Here is a 24,567-nt window from a genome sequence, read left to right as displayed (position 1 = left end):
TATTCCCGAACTCCAATAAGAAGAATTGTACTTGAAAAACTGCCCCCTAGACGCGCGCTATACGATATTTCGAGTTCTTCAAATGTTGATCAAGAATCTTACTTGAGCTATAACAGTTTTTTTAGGAAAATTGATCAATCCCTAAGCCCCCAAAAAATAAGTACACCTGTTCGCTGCGACCCGATCACAAGTTCGTCTCCGAGAGGTTTTTCTGTTTCTCCGCAGCCGCCTCAAGATCAAACTCTTTCGGACGTTTTTGGTACTCCTATAATGTTAGGTAATTTTGAAACAGAAAATGTTGAAGAAAGAAACAGTCAAACTCAGTTCAATAACGGTAATGAAATCTTTAGTGCTTTTCAGGTGCAGGAGGAAGGAACAGAGTTGTTCGAGGGAGCCAGCCTTTCAACTGAAGGCTTCATGAAGGACTTTGAAGCTTTGTCTGATAAGCATAAGCTACCAAAAATTGCAAAAATTGATTTGTTGAAGCTTTTTGCTAAGGCACTTCCAGTACCTAATAATCTTTTCGCTAAACTCTCTATGCCATTTTTACCAGCCCTTACATCTAATGTGTATCAAAGTGGTAAGTTTGTTTGTGTGGACCTGAAAACGCAGCTCGAAAAAATTTTAATCCGAAATTCGACTTATATTTTGAAGTCTTGGCAAGACGATTATCCCTGGTTTACTCAATGGGACAACTTCAAAAGTAATGAGGTACAATTAGTTTTAAATGTAGACGGTGCATCAGTTTTCAAGTCATCTAAACTATCTGTTTGGCACACTTGGGTTCAAGTTTTCAGTTTGCCCCCAAAACTAAGGGGTGCTTTTTCAAATCTTTCTCTCCTAGGTCTTTGGCATGGAAGATCAAAACCACTTTTTGATAAGCTTTTGCCCCTAATTGTGTTTGAAATCGAGTCTTTGTGCAAGCCAATTATGCTCATTGAGGGTTTAGGAACTATCAGTTTTCGGATCAGAACCATTGTCGCAGACAAGCCAGCGACGGCAACTGTTTTATGTATGAATCAATTTAACGGCTACTCTTCATGTCCTCATTGTTTCGTAAAAGGCTTTTGGCAAAATTATAGGATGCTGTTTTCCGTGACAAAACCCTTCAAACTTCGCGAAAATAAGGATTTCAAAGCCTGCGGTTGGGCAGCTGAGCGAGATGGCGATATCAAATGTGGCATTAAGTCTTCAACCCCCCTCAATAGTATCTTAGATTTACCTTGGGATTGTCCAATTGATCCAATGCACCAAGTTTTTCTGGATACAGGTAAAGTTTTGACGAAAGTGCTTGTATCTTTAGCTAAGTCAAAATTGAAGGAAGCAAATAACTTAATGATGCAAGTTAAAGTACCTTTCGATATTTTGCACCGAATAAAGTCTTTAGATGAGATCAAGTTCTGGAAAGCTTTCGATCTCAAATTGTTTTTTTTTTTCATGTAGGACCTCTTGTTTTTAGAAAAATTCCCGTCCGTAGGGTTTTGTATAAAACCTTCTGCGTGCTCAGCACAGCCATGAGACTGCTCTCTGAACAAACGGCAACCGAAGCTCACATTGAGTCAGCAGATGAGCTCATAACTCTTTTTTTCAGTAATTTTGTAGAACTTTACGGAGTGGATTCGCAGTCATTCAACTTTCATACAATGCGACACTTATGTGAACAGGTTAGGCGCAACGGACCCCTTTGGCTTTTTTCGGCCTTTTGTTTTGAGTCTGCAAATCACAACCTTCTAAGTGCTGTTCAAGGGACAATTAAAGAACCAGAGGCTATAGTTCAACAGTTTATTAAGCACCAAGCTGCGATTAATTGCACTACTAATAATCAAGCTGAAAAATATCTCAAGGGGCTGACAACGGTAGACGACGAGACTCTACGTTTTTGCGATAATAAGAATATTTCCTATTTTTTTTCTAGGTTTATCAATAAAAGTGGTCAATGTTTTGGCTCGCTATCCTATTCCAGACTTAACAATAACTTGGGAGAATGCGTAATTCAATTAAGCGACGGTCGTTTCTTTCGTGTTAGTACGTACTGTTCAATTTCTGATGTGTCATATGCTGTTGGTAGACCTGCTACTAGTGCCCGCGATTTAAATTTGACTGGTACTTCTGATAATTTTGGCCTAATATACGAACTTTTAGGCTTAGGGTCTATGGAAATGGTTCCCACTTGTAACTTAAAGCACAAGACTGTAGTTTTTGTTGAGCAAAATTTTCTCATCGTGAGTGTCATAAGAGAAGGATTCGAGCATAATTGAGATGAAGAAACTTTTTTGTTTTGTTATTGAATGAAAGCTTCTGTACGTAATTTGCGTTTAATTAATCACAAAAAATCAAGCTGCGCTGTCAGGGCCAGCTTGGGAAAAAAATGTATTCAATCGAAGCGTGTTTTAGTCCATCAATCGTTAGAGTCGGGGACAGCAACCTGGTGAGGATTCAAAACGAACTTGAAAATGATGTTGTTCTCCGGCCCTATAAAATCACTCTTCATTGCAGACCCGGCTTCCGAGCTGCCTTTTTGAACGGCGAAGATGTAGTGTTTTGTGCCAATTTCAACCATTGCATACTTCTATTAGGAAACAATGACATCTCACAACACCCTAACAAACCTTGGCTGACCCCTGAAACTCCTTTAAAAACTGCTGCTAGACTGTGTGGCTTCGCAAAGAGACTACAAGAAAATTCTGTCGAAGTTAAAGTTGTCGGTCTTTTAAATCGGCCAGATACGGAATACGAGCCCATACAACAGACTAATATTTTTCTTCAAAACTTTATGCAAACTGATTACGTTGGTCCTCGTTATGTGAGGCCCATTCATTTTCTTAAAGAAAACATTCCATATGATTTGGCGCATTTGAATGGGGACGGCAAAAAGCGAGTGCTCGCTCTGTTCCTCAGTATATTGACCACCAGATTTGAAGTTCACCCCTAGTGTTCTTGTTCTGAAAAGTTATGTTAACGTAAGAAATTGGTTGTTGATTGATTAGGTGCTCTCTCGGAATGCTAGATCTTAACAATTCAGTTTCTTGAACCAACATTTTTCAAAATTCTTGTTGTCCTATAATAAAAGTTTTTGTAAAAAACAAAGAAAAAATAGTTGACAGAAAAAAAAATAAAACAAAAAAAGCTTGTTTCTCTTTCAATCCTTCTGTTCCTAAAATTGTTTTCAAGAAGAAAGCAAAAAATGAAAACAGTTAAAAACTCAGTAAAAAGCGAAAATAAATGTTTCATTCGAAACATAAAATAACTACACAAAAATTAATTTGGTCTTATTACAGAGCGTACTTTAATGAACGAAAATTGAAATTTCTCTTGCCTTCTCAAATATTGTTTCGAAGAGCATGCTGGTTTTGAGCACGGTAGGAAAAAACCAACTGCAATTTTTAAATGAAAAATGTGCTCTGACAGGGACACATAGATAATGACAATTGAAATTTTTTAGCTGCAGATAAATGCAAACGACAAGTACTCAAGTTTTTCCAAAAGTTGGTACAAAACATCAGGTACAGAAAATATTTTAAATTATGCAATAAAAAAAATCTTAAGTTGAAAAATGTTAAGCCATTTTTTTGCCGAAGTGCTCTTCAAATTTATCCAATGAGAATGACCAGAGATGATCATAAAGTCTCAATGATAAAAGTTGTGCTGCAGCATTGATATCACGTAAATTTGCAGAAATGATCTTGCGCAAGTTTTCAAACTTTTAAAATGCAATACGGTGTTGAAAAAAAAAACGATAATAACAATCTGTGTGATCTGGCAGGGACACATAGATTACTTTAAAAAAGAAATTGACTCTTGCTGCTTTTGGTTTTCAAGTTTATCTACAGGAATTGGTGAAGGAAATTCTATGAGGTGGAGACCGACCACCCTAAGTATACAAAAAAGTCGATGTCTTCTGCATGGACGTCGCGTCGCGTCTTCGGTTTGGGCGGTAAGCTGTGTCGTTCCTCCTTTTCCTGATTTCGGTTACTCTTAGTGCCCTCCGCTTTTTGCGCGATGCTTAGGCTTTGCTTTGTTTTGGGCACGTGCTTTGCCCCCTTTTGCTTGCGCCACGTAGGATTAAGGTTTTGCGTTGCTCTTTGTACCCCCTCCCATCTAAGGTTTTTGGCGCAGGCCTTAAGTGTTGCTTTGCTGGGCTTTGTTTTTGCCCATAGTGTGCTAAGGTTAGGGTGGGTGGTCTCTCCTTTGCCCGCGCCGATTTAGGAGCTAGGTTTTTTGCGCTTCCGTTTCGCTTTTCCCTCCCCATTTGGGTTCCGGCGCGGCCTTTAGGTGTTTCTGGCTGGGCTTTGCTTTGCCATGGTGTGCTCTGGCTCAGTTTGGGGGGGTACTCTTGTGCTGAGGCGCTTGGGATTTCTTTGCTGTTCTGTGTTGTTCAGTTTTGTCTTTTTCTGCAGGATTCGGTGACACCCGAGGACGAGGAGACAACACGAGGAGGGCCTGGTGAGGTCCAGTTTGGGGGCTGGCTGGTGGGCACGAGGGACTCTTCACTTCTGTTTGGTAAGTTCTGCCGCAGCTTTTTTTTGCGCGCTGCTTAGGCTTTGCTTTGTGGGCACGTGCTTTGCCCTTTTTGCCTGCGCCACTTAGGATTAAGGTTTTGCGTTGCTCTTTGTACCCCGTCCCATCTAGGCTTTTTGGCGCAGGCCTTAGGTGTTGCTTTGCCGGGCTTTGCTTTTGCCCATAGGGTGCTTAGGTTAGGGTGGGAGGTCTCTCCTTTGCCCGCGCCGATTTAGGAGCTAGGTTTATCGCGCTTCCGTTTTGCTTTTTCCTCCCCACTTAGGTTTCGGCGCGGGCTTTAGGTGTTTCTTGCTGGGCTTTGCTTTGCCCTGGTGTGCTTTGGCTCGGTTTGGGGGGTACCCTTGCGCTTATGCGCTTGGGATTTCTTTGCTGTTCTGTGTTGTCAAGTTTTCTCTTTTTCTGCAGGATTCAGTGACACCCGAGGACGAGGAGACAACACGAGCAGGGCCTGGTGAGGTCCAGTTTGGGGGCTGGCTGGTGGGCACGAGGGACTCTTCACTTCTGTTTGGTAAGTTCTGCCGCAGCTTTTTTTGCGCGCTGCTTAGGCTTTGCTTTGTGGGCACGTGCTTTGCCCTTTTTGCCTGCGCCACTTAGGATTAAGGTTTTGCGTTGCTCTTTGTACCCCCTCCCATCTAGGCTTTTTGGCGCAGGCCTTAGGTGTTGCTTTGCTTTTGCCCATAGGGTGCTTAGGTTAGGGTGGGAGGTCTCTCCTTTGCCCGCGCCGATTTAGGAGCTAGGTTTTTCGCGCTTCCGTTTCGCTTTTCCCTCCCCACTTAGGTTTCGGCGCGGGCCTTAGGTGTTTCTTGCTGGGCTTTGCTTTGCCCTGGTGTGCTTTGGCTCGGTTTGGGGGGGGTACCCTTGCGCTTAGGCGCTTGGGATTTCTTTGCTGTTCTGTGTTGTTCAGTTTTCTCTTTTTCTGCAGGATTCGGTGACACCCGAGGACGAGGAGACGACACCCGAGGAGCCCTGGGTGGTGGAGACGACCTTTGGTGTTGGTGGTGGAGTCGTCACCCCTTCTGCATGGACTTCGCGTATTCGGTTTGGTCGGTAAGCTGTGTTGTCCCCCCCCTTTTCCTGTTTTCGGGCACTCTTAGTGCTCCCCGCTTTTTGCGCGCTGCTTAGGCTTTGCTTTGTTTTGGGCACGTGCTTTGCCCTTTTTGCCTGCGCCACTTAGGATTAAGGTTTTGCGTTGCTCTCCGTACCCCCTCCCATCTAGGATTTTTGGCGCAGGCCTTAGGTGTTGCTTTGCCGGGCTTTGCTTTTGCCCATAGGGTGCTTAGGTTAGGGTGGGAGGTCTCTCCTTTGCCCGCGCCAATTTAGGAGCTAGGTTTTTCGCGCTTCCGTTTCGCTTTTCCCTCCCCACTTAGGTTTCGGCGCGGGCTTTAGGTGTTTCTTGCTGGGCTTTGCTTTGCCCTGGTGTGCTTTGGCTCGGTTTGGGGGGGGTACCCTTGCGCTTAGGCGCTTGGGATTTCTTTGCTGTTCTGTGTTGTTCAGTTTTCTCTTTTTCTGCAGGATTCGGTGACACCCGAGGACGAGGAGACGACACCCGAGGAGCCCTGGGTGGTGGAGACGACCTTTGGTGTTGGTGGTGGAGTCGTCACCCCTTCTGCATGGACTTCGCGTCTTCGGTTTGGTCGGTAAGCTGTGTCGTTCCCCCCCTTTTTCTGATTTCGGGCACTCTTAGTGCTCTCCGCTTTTTGCGCGCTGCTTAGGCTTTGCTTTGTTTTGGGCACGTGCTTTGCCCTTTTTGCCTGCGCCACTTAGGATTAAGGTTTTGCGTTGCTCTTTGTACCCCCTCCCATCTAGGCTTTTTGGCGCAGGCCTTAGGTGTTGCTTTGCCGGGCTTTGCTTTTGCCCATAGTGTGCTAAGGTTAGGGTGGGTGGTCTCTCCTTTGCCCGCGCCGATTTAGGAGCTAGGTTTTTTGCGCTTCCGTTTCGCTTTTCCCTCCCCCCTTAGGTTTCGGCGCGGGCTTTAGGTGTTTCTTGCTGGGCTTTGCTTTGCCCTGGTGTGCTTTGGCTCGGTTTGGGGGGGTACCCTTGCGCTTAGGCGCTTGGGATTTCTTTGCTGTTCTGTGTTGTTCAGTTTTCTCTTTTTCTGCAGGATTCGGTGACACCCGAGGACGAGGAGACGACACCCGAGGAGCCCTGGGTGGTTGAGACGACCTTTGGTTTTGGTGGTGGAGTCGTCACCCCTTCTGCATGGACTTCGCGTCTTCGGTTTGGTCGGTAAGCTGTGTCGTTCCCCCCTTTTCCTGTTTTTGGGCACTCTTAGTGCTCTCCGCTTTTTGCGCGCTGATTAGGCTTTGCTTTGTTTTGGGCACGTGCTTTGCCCTTTTTGCCTGCGCCACTTAGGATTAAGGTTTTGCTTTGCTCTTTGTACCCCCTCCCATCTAGGCTTTTTGGCGCAGGCCTTAGGTGTTGCTTTGCCGGGCTTTGCTTTTGCCCATAGTGTGCTTATGTTAGGGTGGGTGGTCTCTCCTTTGCCCGCGCCGATTTAGGAGCTAGGTTTTTCGCGCTTCCGTTTCGCTTTTCCCTCCCCACTTAGGTTTCGGCGCGGGCTTTAGGTGTTTCTTGCTGGGCTTTGCTTTGCCCTGGTGTGCTTTGGCTCGGTTTGGGGGGGGTACCCTTGCGCTTAGGCGCTTGGGATTTCTTTGCTGTTTTGTGTTGTTCAGTTTTCTCTTTTTCTGCAGGATTCGGTGACACCCGAGGACGAGGAGACGACACCCGAGGAGCCCTGGGTGGTGGAGACGACCTTTGGTGTTGTTGGTGGAGTCGTCACCCCTTCTGCATGGACTTCGCGTCTTCGGTTTGGTCGGTAAGCTGTGTCGTTCCCCCCCTTTTCCTGTTTTCGGGCACTCTTAGTGCTCCCCGCTTTTTGCGCGCTGCTTAGGCATTGCTTTGTTTTGGGCACGTGCTTTGCCCTTTTTGCCTGCGCCACTTAGGATTAAGGTTTTGCGTTGCTCTTTGTACCCCCTCCCATCTAGGCTTTTTGGCGCAGGCCTTAGGTGTTGCTTTGCCGGGCTTTGCTTTTGCCCATAGTGTGCTTATGTTAGGGTGGGTGGTCTCTCCTTTGCCCGCGCCGATTTAGGAGCTAGGTTTTTCGCGCTTCCGTTTCGCTTTTCCCTCCCCACTTAGGTTTCGGCGCGGGCTTTAGGTGTTTCTTGCTGGGCTTTGCTTTGCCCTGGTGTGCTTTGGCTCGGTTTGGGGGGGGTACCCTTGCGCTTAGGCGCTTGGGATTTCTTTGCTGTTCTGTGTTGTTCAGTTTTCTCTTTTTCTGCAGGATTCGGTGACACCCGAGGACGAGGAGACGACACCCGAGGAGCCCTGGGTGGTTGAGACGACCTTTGGTTTTGGTGGTGGAGTCGTCACCCCTTCTGCATGGACTTCGCGTCTTCGGTTTGGTCGGTAAGCTGTGTCGTTCCCCCCTTTTCGTTTTTGGGCACTCTTAGTGCTCTCCGCTTTTTGCGCGCTGATTAGGCTTTGCTTTGTTTTGGGCACGTGCTTTGCCCTTTTTGCCTGCGCCACTTAGGATTAAGGTTTTGCTTTGCTCTTTGTACCCCCTCCCATCTAGGCTTTTTGGCGCAGGCCTTAGGTGTTGCTTTGCCGGGCTTTGCTTTTGCCCATAGTGTGCTTATGTTAGGGTGGGTGGTCTCTCCTTTGCCCGCGCCGATTTAGGAGCTAGGTTTTTCGCGCTTCCGTTTCGCTTTTCCCTCCCCACTTAGGTTTCGGCGCGGGCTTTAGGTGTTTCTTGCTGGGCTTTGCTTTGCCCTGGTGTGCTTTGGCTCGGTTTGGGGGGGGTACCCTTGCGCTTAGGCGCTTGGGATTTCTTTGCTGTTTTGTGTTGTTCAGTTTTCTCTTTTTCTGCAGGATTCGGTGACACCCGAGGACGAGGAGACGACACCCGAGGAGCCCTGGGTGGTGGAGACGACCTTTGGTGTTGTTGGTGGAGTCGTCACCCCTTCTGCATGGACTTCGCGTCTTCGGTTTGGTCGGTAAGCTGTGTCGTTCCCCCCCTTTTCCTGTTTTCGGGCACTCTTAGTGCTCCCCGCTTTTTGCGCGCTGCTTAGGCTTTGCTTTGTTTTGGGCACGTGCTTTGCCCTTTTTGCCTGCGCCACTTAGGATTAAGGTTTTGCGTTGCTCTTTGTACCCCCTCCCATCTAGGCTTTTTGGCGCAGGCCTTAGGTGTTGCTTTGCTGGGCTTTGCTTTTGCCCATAGTGTGCTTAGGTTAATGTGGGTGGTCTCTCCTTTGCCCGCGCCAATTTAGGAGCTAGGTTTTTCGCGCTTCCCTTTCGCTTTTCCCTCCCCACTTAGGTTTCGGCGCGGGCTTTAGGTGTTTCTTGTTGGGCTTTGCTTTGCCCTGGTGTGCTTTGACTCGGTTTGGGGGGGGTAGCCTTGCGCTTAGGCGCTTGGGATTTCTTTGCTGTTCTGTGTTGTTCAGTTTTCTCTTTTTCTGCAGGATTCGGTGACTTCCGAGGACGAGGAGACGACACCCGAGGAGCCCTGGGTGGTGGAGACGACCTTTGGTGATGGTGGTGGAGTCGTCATCCCTTCTGCATGGACTTCGCGTCTTCGGTTTGGTCGGTAAGGTGTGTCGATCCCCCCCTTTTCCTGTTTTCGGGCACTCTTAGTGCTCCCCGCTTTTTGCGCGCTGCTTAGGCTTTGCTTTGTTTTGGGCACGTGCTTTGCCCTTTTTGCCTGCGCCACTTAGGATTAAGGTTTTGCTTTGCTCTTTGTACCCCCTCCCATCTAGGCTTTTTGGCGCAGGCCTTAGGTGTTGCTTTGCCGGGCTTTGCTTTTGCCCATAGTGTGCTTAGGTTAGGGTGGGTGGTCTCTCCTTTGCCCGCGCCGATTTAGGAGCTAGGTTTTTCGCGCTACCGTTTCGCTTTTCCCTCCCCACTTAGGTTTCGGCGCGGGCTTTAGGTGTTTCTTGCTGGGCTTTGCTTTGCCCTGGTGTGCTTTGGCTCGGTTTGGGGGGGGGGGTAACCTTGCGCTTAGGCGCTTGGGATTTCTTTGCTGTTCTGTGTTGTTCACTTTTTTTTCTGCAGGATTCGGTGACACCCGAGGACGAGGAGACGACACCCTACGACGAGACCACAGTCACTTGAAAATGAAAAGAAACAAAATTGTTTGAAAAAAAAAACTCAAAGAAAAATCAAAAAAGAAGAAAAGAAGATCAGCGAAGGGAGTCGTCTGCCTGTTGTTTTCTTGTGCTAGATTGGTTTTTCGATGTGATGTATTTATTTTTTTTGTATTTATTTTTTTTGTTCTTTTAAATTCAAATTTCATCTGCTTTCCTGAGTTTCTTCTCATAAGACTTAGGTCTAGGATAGGAACGTTTTCTTGTTACTAAAATAGGATAGGATTGGTTTTCCGCGGCTTTTTTAGGCGCTTTTTTTGTTTAGGATAGGTTAAGGAGAGGGAAAAAAATCTGCAAAATATGCTGTTAATATTGCAAGATCTTGCAAGAGGATGTTAATCTTGCAAGAAAATCTTGCAAAAAAATGTTAATCTTGCAAGATCTTGCAAGAAAATCTTGCAAGATTATGCATAATCTTGCAAGATCTTGCAAGATTCTTGCAAGATTAACATCCTAAATCGACTAGGGTCATTTAACTGAAGCGATAATGAAAATAATATAAGGCAGAATTTCAATCCAATTTGCAAATGTTCAACAATGAACTCGTTAGGGTTCTTTTTTTCTAATTTGAAGAGTTATCTCAGCCGCTTTAAACAATTGAACTTTTTCATTGTGTTAGGAGTTAATTCAGTCATTGTATTTTAAAAAAAGTTTTTTCTCTAAGACACCAACGTTGTACATATTAAGCGCAAAGTTTGCTTGATCAGAAACATTATCTCTACTGGACTACTTTATCAGCAGACCACATAAATTTCATTTAAAAATGATAGACTATGACGACTTTTTCATTTTAAAAAATCAAACAAAAGTTTTAAACGTTCCTTTGAGCCTGAAATGTTGCACAATTTTTTTGAGTAAAGAGTGCACAATATTTTATGGCATTTTGATACGTTATAATGAAAACTAAACAACTAATTGGGACTGAAAATAGTAAATCCATGTATAGCAAAATTTACGATTTTTCTTAGAAAAATTGAATTTTCAATAGTCTTTCGTTTATATTTTTGAGTCTAATAATACCTAACCAATCATAGGAAAGAGACACTGAAATTTTTTGTCTATAAAGTTGCACATCACTTTTCGACGCCGCCTAAAATGAAAAAAAAACAGTCAATGTTTTTGCAACAAAATATTTAAATACAAATGACTAAACCAGATAAAATTGATTTGAAAACACTTCTTTAGGATCTCACTGGTGACCGTTCTCCGAACCCGAGGGCAGTTTTGGAGTACTTCAGACCACTGGAAGAATGGTTGGATGCATTTATAAGAGAAAATGACGTCGACGAAGGATGGCCAGAAAATGATTAATTCCAAAAACTGACGTAGTCCGGAGAGAGTACTATTGTGAAAACATTTCATTCAGTTATTATTCAATTGAAATTGCAACAATCATGCTTTTATACAGAGTTTGACATAGTTGGTTGCGCAGCTTTTTAAACTTATGATCCCGCAGGCTAGGGGTCTTGCCTTCTCATGAAATTCTGATATTTAACGTAACTTGACAGATTTTCCAATTTAAAGTTGATGCAATCCACCAAAGTCTCACAAGAAAAAGAATATTGTTATGAAATCGCACTTTTCTCATATCTTTTCTTTCTTTTATGTTTAACGTGAATGCAAACTCAGTCATATTTCAACAAACGTGAAAACAAAACACATTTTGAGAGAACTTTATACAAGTAACAATGAAACTCTGAACCCTGATGATCAATGTTCTAAAAATTTTTTTCCGAAACAGATGCACATTGCGTCAAAAATTGTTTTTTACTTCGTAAAACTAGAGGTGCGAACATATTTTTGACGATCAATTTATTTTCATATCAAGCGACGCATAATCATCCGAAGTTTACTACATCAAAATTCAGGTAAACTGATGCGCTTGCTTACAGCATGTTGACTCCAACGTGAAATCTGAGCAACTTGCGATTGGCTCGATAATTTCTATCCAGATTTTGCATTGTGAACTTTATGAACAAGTTGAAGAAATTTCACATGGGATTCATTTAACTGCTGCGAACGGAAAACTGGCCAATTTCTATCTGGATTTTCTTTTTACGTGAGCTAGTCAGTTTCTCGGCAATTAAATCTTAAACTTCTGATGATTTGTCATCGATGAATTATGAAAATGTTCTTATCTTATTGGGTGTCGAAATTATGGCCACGCCCGCGTATTTTATCGCATTCTCAAGTTATTCAAACTGTCAGCATTGCCCGAAAGATTGATAATTTTTGATGGCTGTTGTTTTCTGGAACTGCTGGCTTCAAATGGCAAATGAATTTTAAGGTTTTATTTCGTTCAGGTTGTCTCATTATAATGATCCATATAATAAAAGATGCGCAAAATTCGAAGTTCTGCTTCTCAAAAAAAACAAATTGATTGAATCAACCGATTGAATTAGAACTAGAAATTCGGCCAATTTTATCTATATTATTATTAATCTACATAAATTTAATCAAACTTCAATGAGGCTTGAAAAATGGACCACTAATACAGCACGGTTCTTTCTCTTCAGACTTTTTGGGCCTTTTGGTTGCTAAATACTCTTTATTGCGTTCTCTTTGCCTGACCTGAATCGAGTAGTGAGAAATCGCTTTATTCTTCAACAAATCCAAAATTTCGTTTGAACTCATTGTGCATGTCGACCTTCCATTTATGGCAACTATTTCGTCATCCAATGAGAGCTTCGCATTTCTGTCAGCTGGTGAGAGTGGTAATATGTTACGAATTATTGTACAAGTTTCGTTTAACTTCGAAGTATAAATTGCGACTCCTAACCCCAGTCCAAACTTGGGGTGACGTTTTAAGTTAACATGAGCCAGGATTTCGCCATGTGGGTTTGGCTGCAATACTTCAAGTTTCACCATTTTTCCCGAATTTTTAAGCAACTTTCCGACATCATCTGTTGATAAATTTTCAGTGAAAACACCGCTGATTTTCAAGATTTGATCGCCACGTTTAACTCGACCGTCTTTGAACGCGACACCGCCAGTATTAATGCCTTTTATAACTAGTTTGTTTTCGCAGTTTTTTCCGATGCTCAACCCCAGCCCGTCTGATGAATTACGTAAGTCAACAATCAGTCGTTTGCAGGGCATTTTGTGGTAACTGTTCACACATTTGGCTACAATCATGTGAAGAGATAAGTTTGTTCTGATGGCTTTCAGGGCTTCATCGAAATCCATGTCACAGTCGTTTTGTCCGACTGTTTTGCTGTTTAGAGCTAAAACAAAAAAGACTCAAATTAAAAAAGAAAACATAATATATTTATTAATTATTTCAATAAGAATGAATTTCAAAGAATTAGATTGAATTTTAGAAACCGATTTAACCAGGCCTTTTTATGAGTTTAATTTGTTATCTTTTTCTTTAGTGTTCAGTTCTTCGAAAAGCTACTTAATCTAAATTTTTAAATACTCAAAACCAAACGTTGGCCGACATTACAAGTTGTTTACCGGGAAAAACGAATTGGCATGTTTATGACCAGAGCATAGTTACTGAGATTAGTGAACAAGATCCGTTTTACAATCCTAATACATGGTAGAGAGTATTTCGAATCGGATTCCACGTAGGATTTTGTTTTCCCCCAATTTTCGTAAGATTTTTCTTTCTAATTTCAATCTCTCTATTAAACTACAGTAATTTGGAAGAAGATGCACAAAGTTTTAACCACTTGGCTCATTTAAGATCAAATAACACATTCGACTTCACGCAAAAGACTACGAGAGACTGAACACGTAATAAAGTCAAGCTAGTCCAAAAATAAATCAATCAAACATAGGCCGACTAAAATCCGACGAATTGCTCTTAAACAAACCAATAGGGATCCCGTTAACTATAGATTGCTTCACCCAAATCAAAGAATCAAATCACCCAAGCAGGCAAAAGAAAATTTAAGGGTCAATGTTGATGATGCATCAATTCAAGATGGCAAAAGCCAATATTAGAATAGTTGAAACTCTTCCCGCCAAAAAAGTGGGAACTTGACTTCGTCCAAATAACACGTGTAAAACAGTAACTCTCCGATAAACGAGACTGAACTTAACATTATCTTACTGAATTTACATTACTAGAAACGTGTTCTCTACACATAGAGTACATAATTTTTTGGGGATGTTCTGTGCTATTTTTTTGCAACCCTTCTGATAAACATATTCTTCTTGCTCAGAAGCAACCCCTTTTTTCCGCCCGCTCTATTGATTATAAGTTGAGTTTATTGATGACAGTTTGGTGGTGGAATTCTAATTTACAACAGTTACTGGAATTCTAAAAGATTTACTTGTTGGCGGAATTCTGTCCTGTTGGTGTTCTACGACAATGGGTATTCTCTGACAGTGGGTATTCTATGACAATGGGTGTTCTTTGACGACATTTTTTACTATACCGAAAAAAATCAAAATATGAACTGTGACATTTTTTTTGGAAAATATAGGTTTCAGTAGTCAACTAGAGAAGGCCATGACATTTGTTTTCGGTTTCAGACGTTACCGCAAATGATTGCCCTAGGTCTCAGACGTTACCTAAGAAGTCCCGCTCCCCCTTTAAAAAAGCATTGATTCAAAACTCGAATTTTTCTCAGCATAGCTTGAGCAAAGAAGCAATTGTTAGTTTTCTGAAAGTTCTGGCAATATTTCAAACTTTCGGACAAAAAAATTGCTGATCTGTTCGCAAAAAAGAGTTGATAACAGTCAAAACACAGGCTCATCAAAACAAAAATCGAGTGTCGCTTTATCTTGTTAGAAAAAGACACGCTTGCTAACAAAAGCGCTGCAAAAAGGTTTTGATAGAAAAGTTTTACCTTTTCCGAATCAGATATTAAAGTTTGTTGGAATCTTTTTCAACTTTCTTTACAACCTCGCCTTTTCTTTCTAGATGAATAGCTGCACTTTTATTGGAAAGAAAAGCTCTTTGCTAGATTAAAACAGCAGCAACAACCTATTTAAGAAAAACAAAAAAAAATTTGATGCTTTTGCTAAGACATTGAAAAGTGAAAGCTACATGAGCCAGAATATTTTAAAAACAATTGATCAAAAAGCAAGCTGATAAACAAGATCATTTTGTACGCTTCCTGCAATTTTCCAACTCAGATAGCAAAATCCTGACCAATACTTATGGCAACATATCTTCTACAAAGCTCAGATTTTTCTTTTAATTTGTTCATAAACAAAACTAGCAAATATTTGAGTCTGTTGAGCAAAAACGGTCTAGGTTCAAACGTTCGAGAGTTTTCCGTTCTTCTCAAACAAAAAATTATAGATTTTCTTCAATAATATAGTGTAACTGTTAATGGAGGGATTTGCTTTGGGTAAAATTATCAAACCAAAAACACATTATTAGGTCTGATCGCTGAATTGGTATTGGGAATCTCAAACCCCTTACTTCATAAAAGTTGCGCCACGAAGAAACGTTTCAGCTGTTTTTTACCTATCTCTAAGTAAGAAAGAACTTGGAAAATACAAAAAGATCGAATTAACAAGATGACAAAGAAAAACACTCAGAGCTGCCAAATTGCACTGAGCTTTTTCAAAATGTCAGAATTAGCTCGATCTTCTGCAAGCTGCAATTTCGCTAAAATAATTTTAGAACTCTGACACCTCTAATCAACAACATCAAAGAAACAAAGGAACAACTGCGAAAAGCCGCTGAAAAAGTTTTCCTCGAAAACCCTCATCCAAGCAAAGGTTCATCAATAACAGAAAGACAGTCCAACCTTCTCTCGAAATTGAGGATCTTCGAATATGAAGACAACAGCCTGGATAACGACGGACAACTTAGCCAGACGTCCACACGGTTACGAGATGGCATTAGCGTCGGCTCGAAGTGCAGCTCACGCCTTCTTGAATCCAATAGATCATCGCCAACACGAACCGAGAATTCAACACAGGTGGTTCAGGACAACAATATTGAAGTTAAAGCGCTACTTAAACCTCCACCAATACCTCCCAGAACGAAACCTTCCCTTTTTTGCCAACAAACAGCAATACACAACCACTGTTATCAAAATTTCTGAGAACTAGTCAAACCCTCTCAGCAAAAAAGGCCAAAGCGAACCAACAACTGGATACATCCACAAATCTGTTTGTCTTTGACACAATTCAAACTGACGGACTGAATCCCAACGCATCAGGAGACATCACATTACTTCCAACAAAGAAACCAATAGACGTTTCGTTTGAGGTTGATGTAACCTCCAACAAAATTTGTTGATTTGCCAAAAATTCTACTGTCAACAGCCACAAGAACAACTTTTGACAACAAACAACATAACACCAACATTCAAAATACTAAAAAAATGCTGAAATTATTTCAGGATATAGTAACAACAACGTTGAGCCCAACATAACTAAACATCAGAAAACAATCTCTGAGGATAATTACCTGGAGACGTATCAATTTAGTAATGAAATTAGTATTCAGAACAAACCTTACAATCAGTTTCCACTACCTAACAATATTGACAACATGTCAACTTTTACAAATATCTCCCCTAGTGCCATTCAACAGGTAAAACGGCCATATGAACAACCCCAGAACCCTTTTTAGTAATTCAAGCTCAACAAATTGACCAAGGACTTTTGAAAAACCGCGAAACACAGATTGGTTTAGAAAGTTCTACAGCACAAAACCAATCGGAATCGCAATTTCTTTCCACTATAAGAGATAATATAGGTGGCAAACAAACGATTCCAGCAGTTGTCAAACCAAAAATGAAAATTCATGAACCGCGAGCAAATCTGGAGAATTTGACATTAATGTACAAAGTCTCAAAGAGCAAGTGTGTCAAATTCAACATCAGAATGGACAGCAAACCGCAATGAGTACAGATAAATTTCACAATTATCAGTTTCCTCCTGCTACTAATGCAGAAACTACGATTTCTTCGCAAGTAAGGAACAACTATCCCACAGTACCGGTGTCCAGTCTTCAAATTAAAACTCAAATATACCCTGGTACTTCGCAAAACACAATGACGTCAAACTAAAAGGGGAAATAATATATATGATGCAAATGGAGAGCCGTTAAACCATTCTTTTAACATCATGAACTCAGTAGCAACGAGGAATATTGCGCACAATACAGAAGATCAGCTAGCTGGAAGTTCACACTCATGGCAAAATGTTCGCAGGCAACAGCTCCTCGGCAACCACTTAGTTCATCATGAGATTGCGAATAACATCGAGCCATGCTTTTTGTACAACAATACAGGACAAAAACAATTAATGATTGTCATTCTGCATCGGTGAACAAGTTGCTAGTTCTACCAAATTCCGACAAAAAGTACACAGATCTTTTACAATTGAACCACAGATCCCCTGCCGCAACAATTTATAACAACAGCATCAACTACCAAAATGAATTTTCCCAATTGCTTGGTCCAACAGTCTCAATGTTTAATCATAACAGTAACCCAAATCCTTCTCAATTTCCTCAATTACCGCAATGTTTGCCACAACCAGTTCCAGAAAACCTAGGCAAACACTACATTGCCAACAACGTAGTAAGTAACAAGCAAGCCATAAAACAAACACCACTGTCACTGCCGCACTTCAATGGCAACCCTCTGCGATACCATGAATGGATTAACAATTTCTAATAGGGAGTATTCATCCTCGGTAACTATCTCAAACAACACAAAAACTAACGGAAAACAGCAAAACAACCAACATTGCCACCATTGCAATAATAACCATTTTTTGGCAACTTGTCCCGACTACCAAAAGCAATCTCCAAAAGATCGACATAGAATCGTTATCAAAAACAAATTGTGCACGAATTGTTTGAGCAATATTCACCTCAGACAAAATTGTTCTTCACAAAAGAACTGCCAGTCCTGCAACGGCCGACATCATTCTACTCTACACGACCCTTCAAAACAAGTGAAACGACCGCCAGCAGCATTCTCCACAGGATCTGCTCCATTTAGTCTTACACAGCATTCATCAAATGAAATGTCACCAAGCCAAAACAAACAACAACACTGGTGCTATGAACAATCTTTTGGTAAATTGAAAGAGTCAAATACTCAGACAAGTAACCTCGATTCTCCTTCAAATAATCAAAGCTTCTGCGTATATAAAAAGCCGTCTACTTCGACAGGCTGGCTTGCACAACTACAGCTGATGCCGGTGTCTTTTGTCAATGGCAACAAGGCCTTTGATACCAATGCACTCATAGATCATGGCAGCCAATTCACTTTCTTGCTTGACACCATAACAAACTTTCTATCACTTCCTTGCGAAGCGCAAACATCAATTACACTCCAAAAACGTGAATACCTAGAACGAAATTCCATTCTCAAAGATAACAGCGCCGGTCATTATCACTCCATATAAATCATTGAGACAAAACTTTGAGATATCTCGTGCATACAGCACGCCAGTAATGAACGTCACACCAGCCAACATATTTAAGTTGAATCAAATATGTGACACGTTTAATAATCTCCGCCACATCGATTTCCCTCAGTTTGCTGGTGGCAAAATTGGAGCCCTCTTAGGGGTAAACACTTTGGCTTACACTCATCCAATTCAAGGAATACTCGGAAACATAAATCAACCTTTTGGTGTGAAAACAAATCTCGGATGGACATTAGCTGGGGAGTATGAAACTTCTCTCAATCCTTCCGAATCTACATTTAGACATCATTCAACAACCACCAAACAATTCATTTATCATGTTTCAAGACAGCAGACAGAAGAACCACATTTAAGCGAATTAGTTGAGAAATTCTGGAAAATTGAAAGTGAAGGAACCAAGAAAACAGTTCTGTTCTTTCACATGAAGACAATAATGCCTTAAAGGTTTTCCGGAAAACTATCCGACAAAACTCTGAGAGATTTGAAATTGGATTTCCCTTCAAAACGCCTTGCCTTGTGGAGAACAACTATTAATGTGCTCTTAATCAGCTGCGCTGCTTGGCGAAAAGACTAGGTAATAATCCAACGCTTAAAGAAAAATACGATCAAACGCTTTCAACAGACTTATTCAAAAATTACATAAAACCAGTCGAAATGACGGAACCTGAACCTGAAAAAAAATATGGTACTTGCTCCATCATCCTGTTCAAAATCTAAACAAACAGGGAAAAATTCGACGAGTGGCAAATGCGGCTTCAAAGTATCGAGGACAGTCATTGAACAGCAACCTCCTATCAGGACCAGATCTCTTAAACAGCTTACTAGGCATACTGCTACGTTTTCGTGAGCATCCAGTTGCAATCCTTGCAGATATTGAAAGTATGTTCATGGTTTCTGTTAAAACTGTCAAAGTTGCTGTTAAACAAGAAAATCAATCGCTTTCTCTGGTCGAAAAACAACTTTTTAATGCAATATCAGTTCACTCGCTTGATTTTTGGGGCAACTTCGCCTTCAATAGCCATGTCTGTCCTAAATCAATGTGCTAAAGACAAGGCAGAAAATTTTCCCAAAGCTTTTGCAGCAATAACGAAGCAATTTTTACATGGACGACTACGTTCATTCGCTGCCCACTATCACTGAAGCAAAAGCACTGTAATGCAAGCAAAAGAATGCCTACAACGAGGAGATTTCATATTGACCAGGTTCTTATCTAATTGTGCTGAAGTGCTGGAAAGAGTTCCATGTGAAGATTTAGACGAGTCAAAAGATTTCACTCGCGCATTAGGACAAAAATGGAATTTCGTTGATAATAAATTTTTCATAAAAACATTGGAACAAGTTCCAAAGAATGCAGCAAGGTATACCCAAAAAAATTTTTCAGTCTTGTTGCGTCGATTTTCGACCCAATCGGTATTGCGTCACCAGTGACCATATGCTTCAAGGTTGTTTTGCAACAAATTTGGCAACTGGATTTGAAAATGGACACACGGCTACCTGAGAAATTACATAAACGACTGCAAAAAATACTAAACAGCTACTTCGGATCACCCCCTGTTGGGCTATGGGTCTTCGCAAGCGGAATAAAAAGCGTTTTTAACTAAGTAGAAAAATGAATTTCTCAAAATGATAGAATATCAAGAATGATATTTTACAGTAGAATTTACAGATTTACAGGACAGATGTGATTATTAGATCAATATGGTGATTTGATTTTGGGGATGAAAAAAGACTCAAAAATCAGCTGTATATATACCCATTATCAGTGCGAGAAAGTCAAGATAAAATGCTAATCCATTCACACTTCCGGAGATAACATAATCATTTAATACATGCTGGAAAGATTTTACATCAAATAATCTCACTCTAATATTAGTTATCTAAATTCACCCATTTGAATCGAATAAAGATTCTAATCACCTTTTCTTGACGATTCATTTATATAATTTCTTTGATTAAAATCAATTTGCTTTTGTCTTTCTAATCTGCTAAGTTAAACTTTCTCTCTAATTCTCACTAAGTTTAAGACTATAGTTTGATCGATATTCTAACACTCCCACTCAGACTTGAGCTGATTGCGTAGAGTCTGTTCCCATCAAAACTGCACTTAATGCTTCCACTTTCGGAACGGGTAAGGACTTTGTGAAGATCTCCGCTGCCATTTTGTCTGTAGGAACGTAATGAATTGAAATAGTCACATCCTCCGTCTTGTCCCGAATGAAGTGAAACTTTGTCTCGATGTGCTTGCTCCTCTTGTGCATGACTGGATTTGGCAAAGTCTGATACAACTTTGGTTGTCTTCTCCAATTGCTATGGGACGTTTCTGTTTTATGCCAAAATCCACTAGAAGTTATTTCAGGTAGAGTGCTTCCTGAACTGCTGCCCTGATATTCTGCTTCTGATGAAGAAAGAGCAACTGTAGCCTCAGGATCTGCTCCATTTAGTCTTACACAGCATTCATCAAATGAAATGTCACCAAGCCAAAACAAACAACAACACTGGTGCTATGAACAATCTTTTGGTAAATCGAAAGAGTCAAATACTCAGACAAGTAACCTCGATTCTCCTTCAAATAATCAAAGCTTCTGCGTATATAAAAAGCCGTCTACTTCGACAGGCTGGCTTGCACAACTACAGCTGATGCCGGTGTCTTTTGTCAATGGCAACAAGGCCTTTGATACCAATGCACTCATAGATCATGGCAGCCAATTCACTTTCTTGCTTGACACCATAACAAACTTTCTATCACTTCCTTGCGAAGCGCAAACATCAATTACACTCCAAAAACGTGAATACCTAGAACGAAATTCCATTCTCAAAGATAACAGCGCCAGTCATTATCACTCCATATAAATCATTGAGACAAAACTTTGAGATATCTCGTGCATACAGCACGCAATGAACGTCACACCAGCCAACATATTTAAGTTGAATCAAATATGTGACACGTTTAATAATCTCCGCCACATCGATTTCCCTCAGGTTGCTGGTGGCAAAATTGGAGCCCTCTTAGGGGTAAACACTTTGGCTTACACTCATCCAATTCAAGGAATACTCGGAAACATAAATCAACCTTTTGGTGTGAAAACAAATCTCGGATGGACATTAGCTGGGGAGTATGAATTTTCTCTCAATCCTTCCGAATCTACATTTAGACATCATTCAACAACCACCAAACAATTCATTTATCATGTTTCAAGACAGCAGACAGAAGAACCACATTTAAGCGAATTAGTTGAGAAATTCTGGAAAATTGAAAGTGAAGGAACGAAGAAAACAGTTCTGTTCTTTCACATGAAGACAATAATGCCTTAAAGGTTTTCCGGAAAACTATCCGACAAAACTCTGAGAGATTTGAAATTGGATTTCCCTTGAAAACGCCTTGCCTTGTGGAGAACAACTATTAATGTGCTCTTAATCAGCTGCGCTGCTTGGCGAAAAGACTAGGTAATAATCCAACGCTTAAAGAAAAATACGATCAAACGCTTTCAACAGACTTATTCAAAAATTACATAAAACCAGTCGAAAAGACGGAACCTGAACCTGAAAAAAAATATGGTACTTGCTCCATCATCCTGTTCAAAATCCAAACAAACAGGGAAAAATTCGACGAGTGGCAAATGCGGCTTCAAAGTATCGAGGACAGTCATTGAACAGCAACCTCCTATCAGGACCAGATCTCTTAAACAGCTTACTAGGCATACTGCTACGTTTTCGTGAGCATCCAGTTGCAATCCTTGCAGATATTGAAAGTATGTTCATGGTTTCTGTTAAAACTGTCAAAGTTGCTGTTAAACAAGAAGATCAATCGCTTTCTCTGGTCAAAAACAACTTTTTAATGCAATATCAGTTCACTCGCTTGATTTTTGGGGCAACTTCGCCTTCAATGGCCATGTCTGTCCTAAATCAATGTGCTAAAGACAAGGCAGAAAATTTTCCCAAAGCTTTTGCAGCAATAACGAAGCAATTTTACATGGATGACTACGTTCATTCGCTGCCCACTACCACTGAAGCAAAAGCACTGTAATGCAAGCAAAAGAATGCCTACAACGAGGAGATTTCATATTGACCAGGTTCTTATCTAATTGTCCTGAAGTGCTGGAACGATTTCCATGTGAAGATTTAGACGAGTCAAAAGATTTCACTCGCGCATTAGGACAAAAATGGAATTTCGTTGATGATAAATTTTTCATAAAAACATTGGAACAAGTTCCAAAGAATGCAGCAAGGTATACCCAAAAAAATTTTTCAGTCTTGTTGCGTCGATTTTCGACCCAATCGGTATTGCGTCACCGGTGACTATATGCTTCAAGGTTGTATTGCAACAAATTTGGCAACTGGGTTTGAAATGGGACACATGGCTACCTGAGAAATTACATAAACGACTGCAAAAAATACTAAACAGCTACTTCGGATCACCCCCTGTTGGGTTATGGGTTTTCGCAAGCGGAATAAAAAGCGTTTTTAACTAAGTAGAAAAATGAATTTCTCAAAATGATAGAATAACAAGAATGATATTTTACAGTAGAATTTACAGATTTACAGGACAGATGTGATTATTAGATCAATATGGTGATTTGATTTTGGAGATGAAAAAGTACTCAAAAATCAGCTGTATATATACCCATTATCAGTGCGAGAAAGTCAAGATAAAATGCTAATCCATTCACACTTCCGGAGATAACATAATCATTTAATACATGCTGGAAAGATTTTACATCAAATAATCTCACTCTAATATTAGTTATCCAGATTCACCAATTTGAATCGAATAAAGATTCTAAGCACAATTTCTTGACGATTCATTTATATAATTTCTTTGATTAAAATCAATTTGCTTTTGTCTTTCTAATCTGCTAAGTTAAACTTTCCCTCTAATTCTCACTAAGTTTAAGACTATAGTTTGATCGATATTCTAACACCCCCACTCAGACTTGAGCTGATTGCGTAGAGTCCCCATCAAAACTGCACTTAATGCTTCCACTTTCGGAACGGGTAAGGACTTTGTGAAGATCTCCGCTGCCATTTTGTCTGTAGGAGCGTAATGAATTGAAATAGTCCCATCCTCCGTCTTGTCCCGAATGAAGTGAAACTTTGTCTCGATGTGCTTGCTCGTCTTGTGCATGACTGGATTTGGCAAAGTCTGATACAACTTTGGTTGTCTTCTCCAATTGCTATGGGACGTTTCTGTTTTATGCCAAAATCCACTAGTTATTTCAGGTAGAGTGCTTCCTGAACTGCTGCCCTGATATTCTGCTTCTGATGAAGAAAGAGCAACTGTAGCCTGCTTCGTGACACCCCAGCTGAGTGCTGCGCCACGTCCGTTGAGCTTGAAGTACTAGCCCGTTGTTGATTTTCTGTCGTTCACATCTCCAGACCAGTCTGCATCACTTTCCCCCACTGAATCATAACTAGCCTCTTTTGTGTAAGTAAGTTTTAAGCCTTTTGAACCTTGAAGATAAAGCAGAAGTCGTTTTCCGCATAGCCAGTGTTGATTGGTAGGTGCGTTCATATGCCTGGACAGAATGTTGACTGTGAACATGACGTCTGGCCTCGTCTGTTTGGCCAGATAAAGAAGTGATCCAACCAAGCTTCTGTAGATCTTCAGGTCCACTTCTTCGTTTCCGTTCTGCGCTGTCTGAAGTTTCAAATTCAAATCAGCTGGAGTTCTTGAGGGTTTGCATTGATCCATTTGAAACCGCTCGAGCATTGTTTCTATGTAGCGTTCTTGGTCGACAGTGACTTTGCCCTCTTCTTGTCTGATTCTAAGGCCCAAAAGCCAGTGTAGTCTACCTCTGTCTTTCATGTGAAATGTTGCCTCTAGTTCCTTCTTGACATCGGAGATCACTGTCATACTTCTTGCTGCTACTATGATGTTGTCAGCCCAGACCAAGATGAAGGTGTGATCCTCTGCCTCTAATCTTGCGAACAAGCAGTGATCGTTCCCGCTTCTGGTGAACCCCTGTCTCAGTAGGAAGTTTGCCAACTCTTTGTACCAATTGTTAGCAGCCTGTTTCAAACCATAAATTGATTTATTTATTCGACATACTAACTTCTCCCCATCTGATCCGCGTTTTACAAACTCCTGTAGCTGTTCCAGATACACTTCTTCCTCGATTGGTGAGTGCAGGAAAGCAGTCTTGACATCAAATTGGTGCATCACATGGCCCTGCTTCGCTGATAGCTAAAGTAGAGTCCTGAATGTCTCTGGCTTACAGGTAGGCGCAAATGTCTCAAAATAATCCAGTCCTTCTACTTGTTTGAAACCTTTTGCCACATAGCGTGCTTTGTATTTGTCGACTTGACCACTGGGTCCCAATTTCACTTTGTAGACCCATTTGCCCGGTATGACGTCCCTGTTTGTGGGTGGTCTCACTAGGTTCCAAGTCTTGTTGTCTTGGAGTGCTTTGACCTCGTCATTCATTGCCCGGTACCACTGGTCCTATTCGTCAGCTTGTTTGGCTTCGTAGACTGTTTTGGGTTCCACATAGTTACCCTCAGTCATAGCAAGATGGGTCCTGACTTCTCCAAAAACTTGCGGAACATTCCTTGCTCG

The 24,567-nt window shown here is 41.3% G+C and overlaps 1 protein-coding gene across 6 annotated transcripts in view; it reads right to left on the bottom strand.

Annotated features, from left to right (window-relative positions):
* Nucleotides 1-12,067: 12,067 nt before the first annotated feature.
* Nucleotides 12,068-24,567, bottom strand: part of LOC142354611 (uncharacterized) — a 32,902-nt gene continuing 20,402 nt past the window's right edge. For all 6 annotated transcript variants that reach the window (XM_075406944.1, XM_075406945.1, XM_075406947.1 and 3 more), the window contains exon 6: nt 12,068-12,880. In XM_075406944.1, the coding sequence (XP_075263059.1) occupies nt 12,120-12,880 (761 nt within the window). In that variant the 3' untranslated portion in view covers nt 12,068-12,119. The remainder of the gene's footprint in view (nt 12,881-24,567) is intronic.

The sequence above is a fragment of the Convolutriloba macropyga genome, chromosome 15, assembly GCF_964194025.1.
Source record: "Convolutriloba macropyga chromosome 15, txConMacr16.3, whole genome shotgun sequence".
In the NCBI taxonomy this organism is placed as follows: domain Eukaryota; kingdom Metazoa; phylum Xenacoelomorpha; order Acoela; family Convolutidae; genus Convolutriloba; species Convolutriloba macropyga.
The sequence above is the reverse complement of the archived record's forward strand: the minus strand, read 5'-3'. Positions and strand labels throughout refer to the sequence as shown.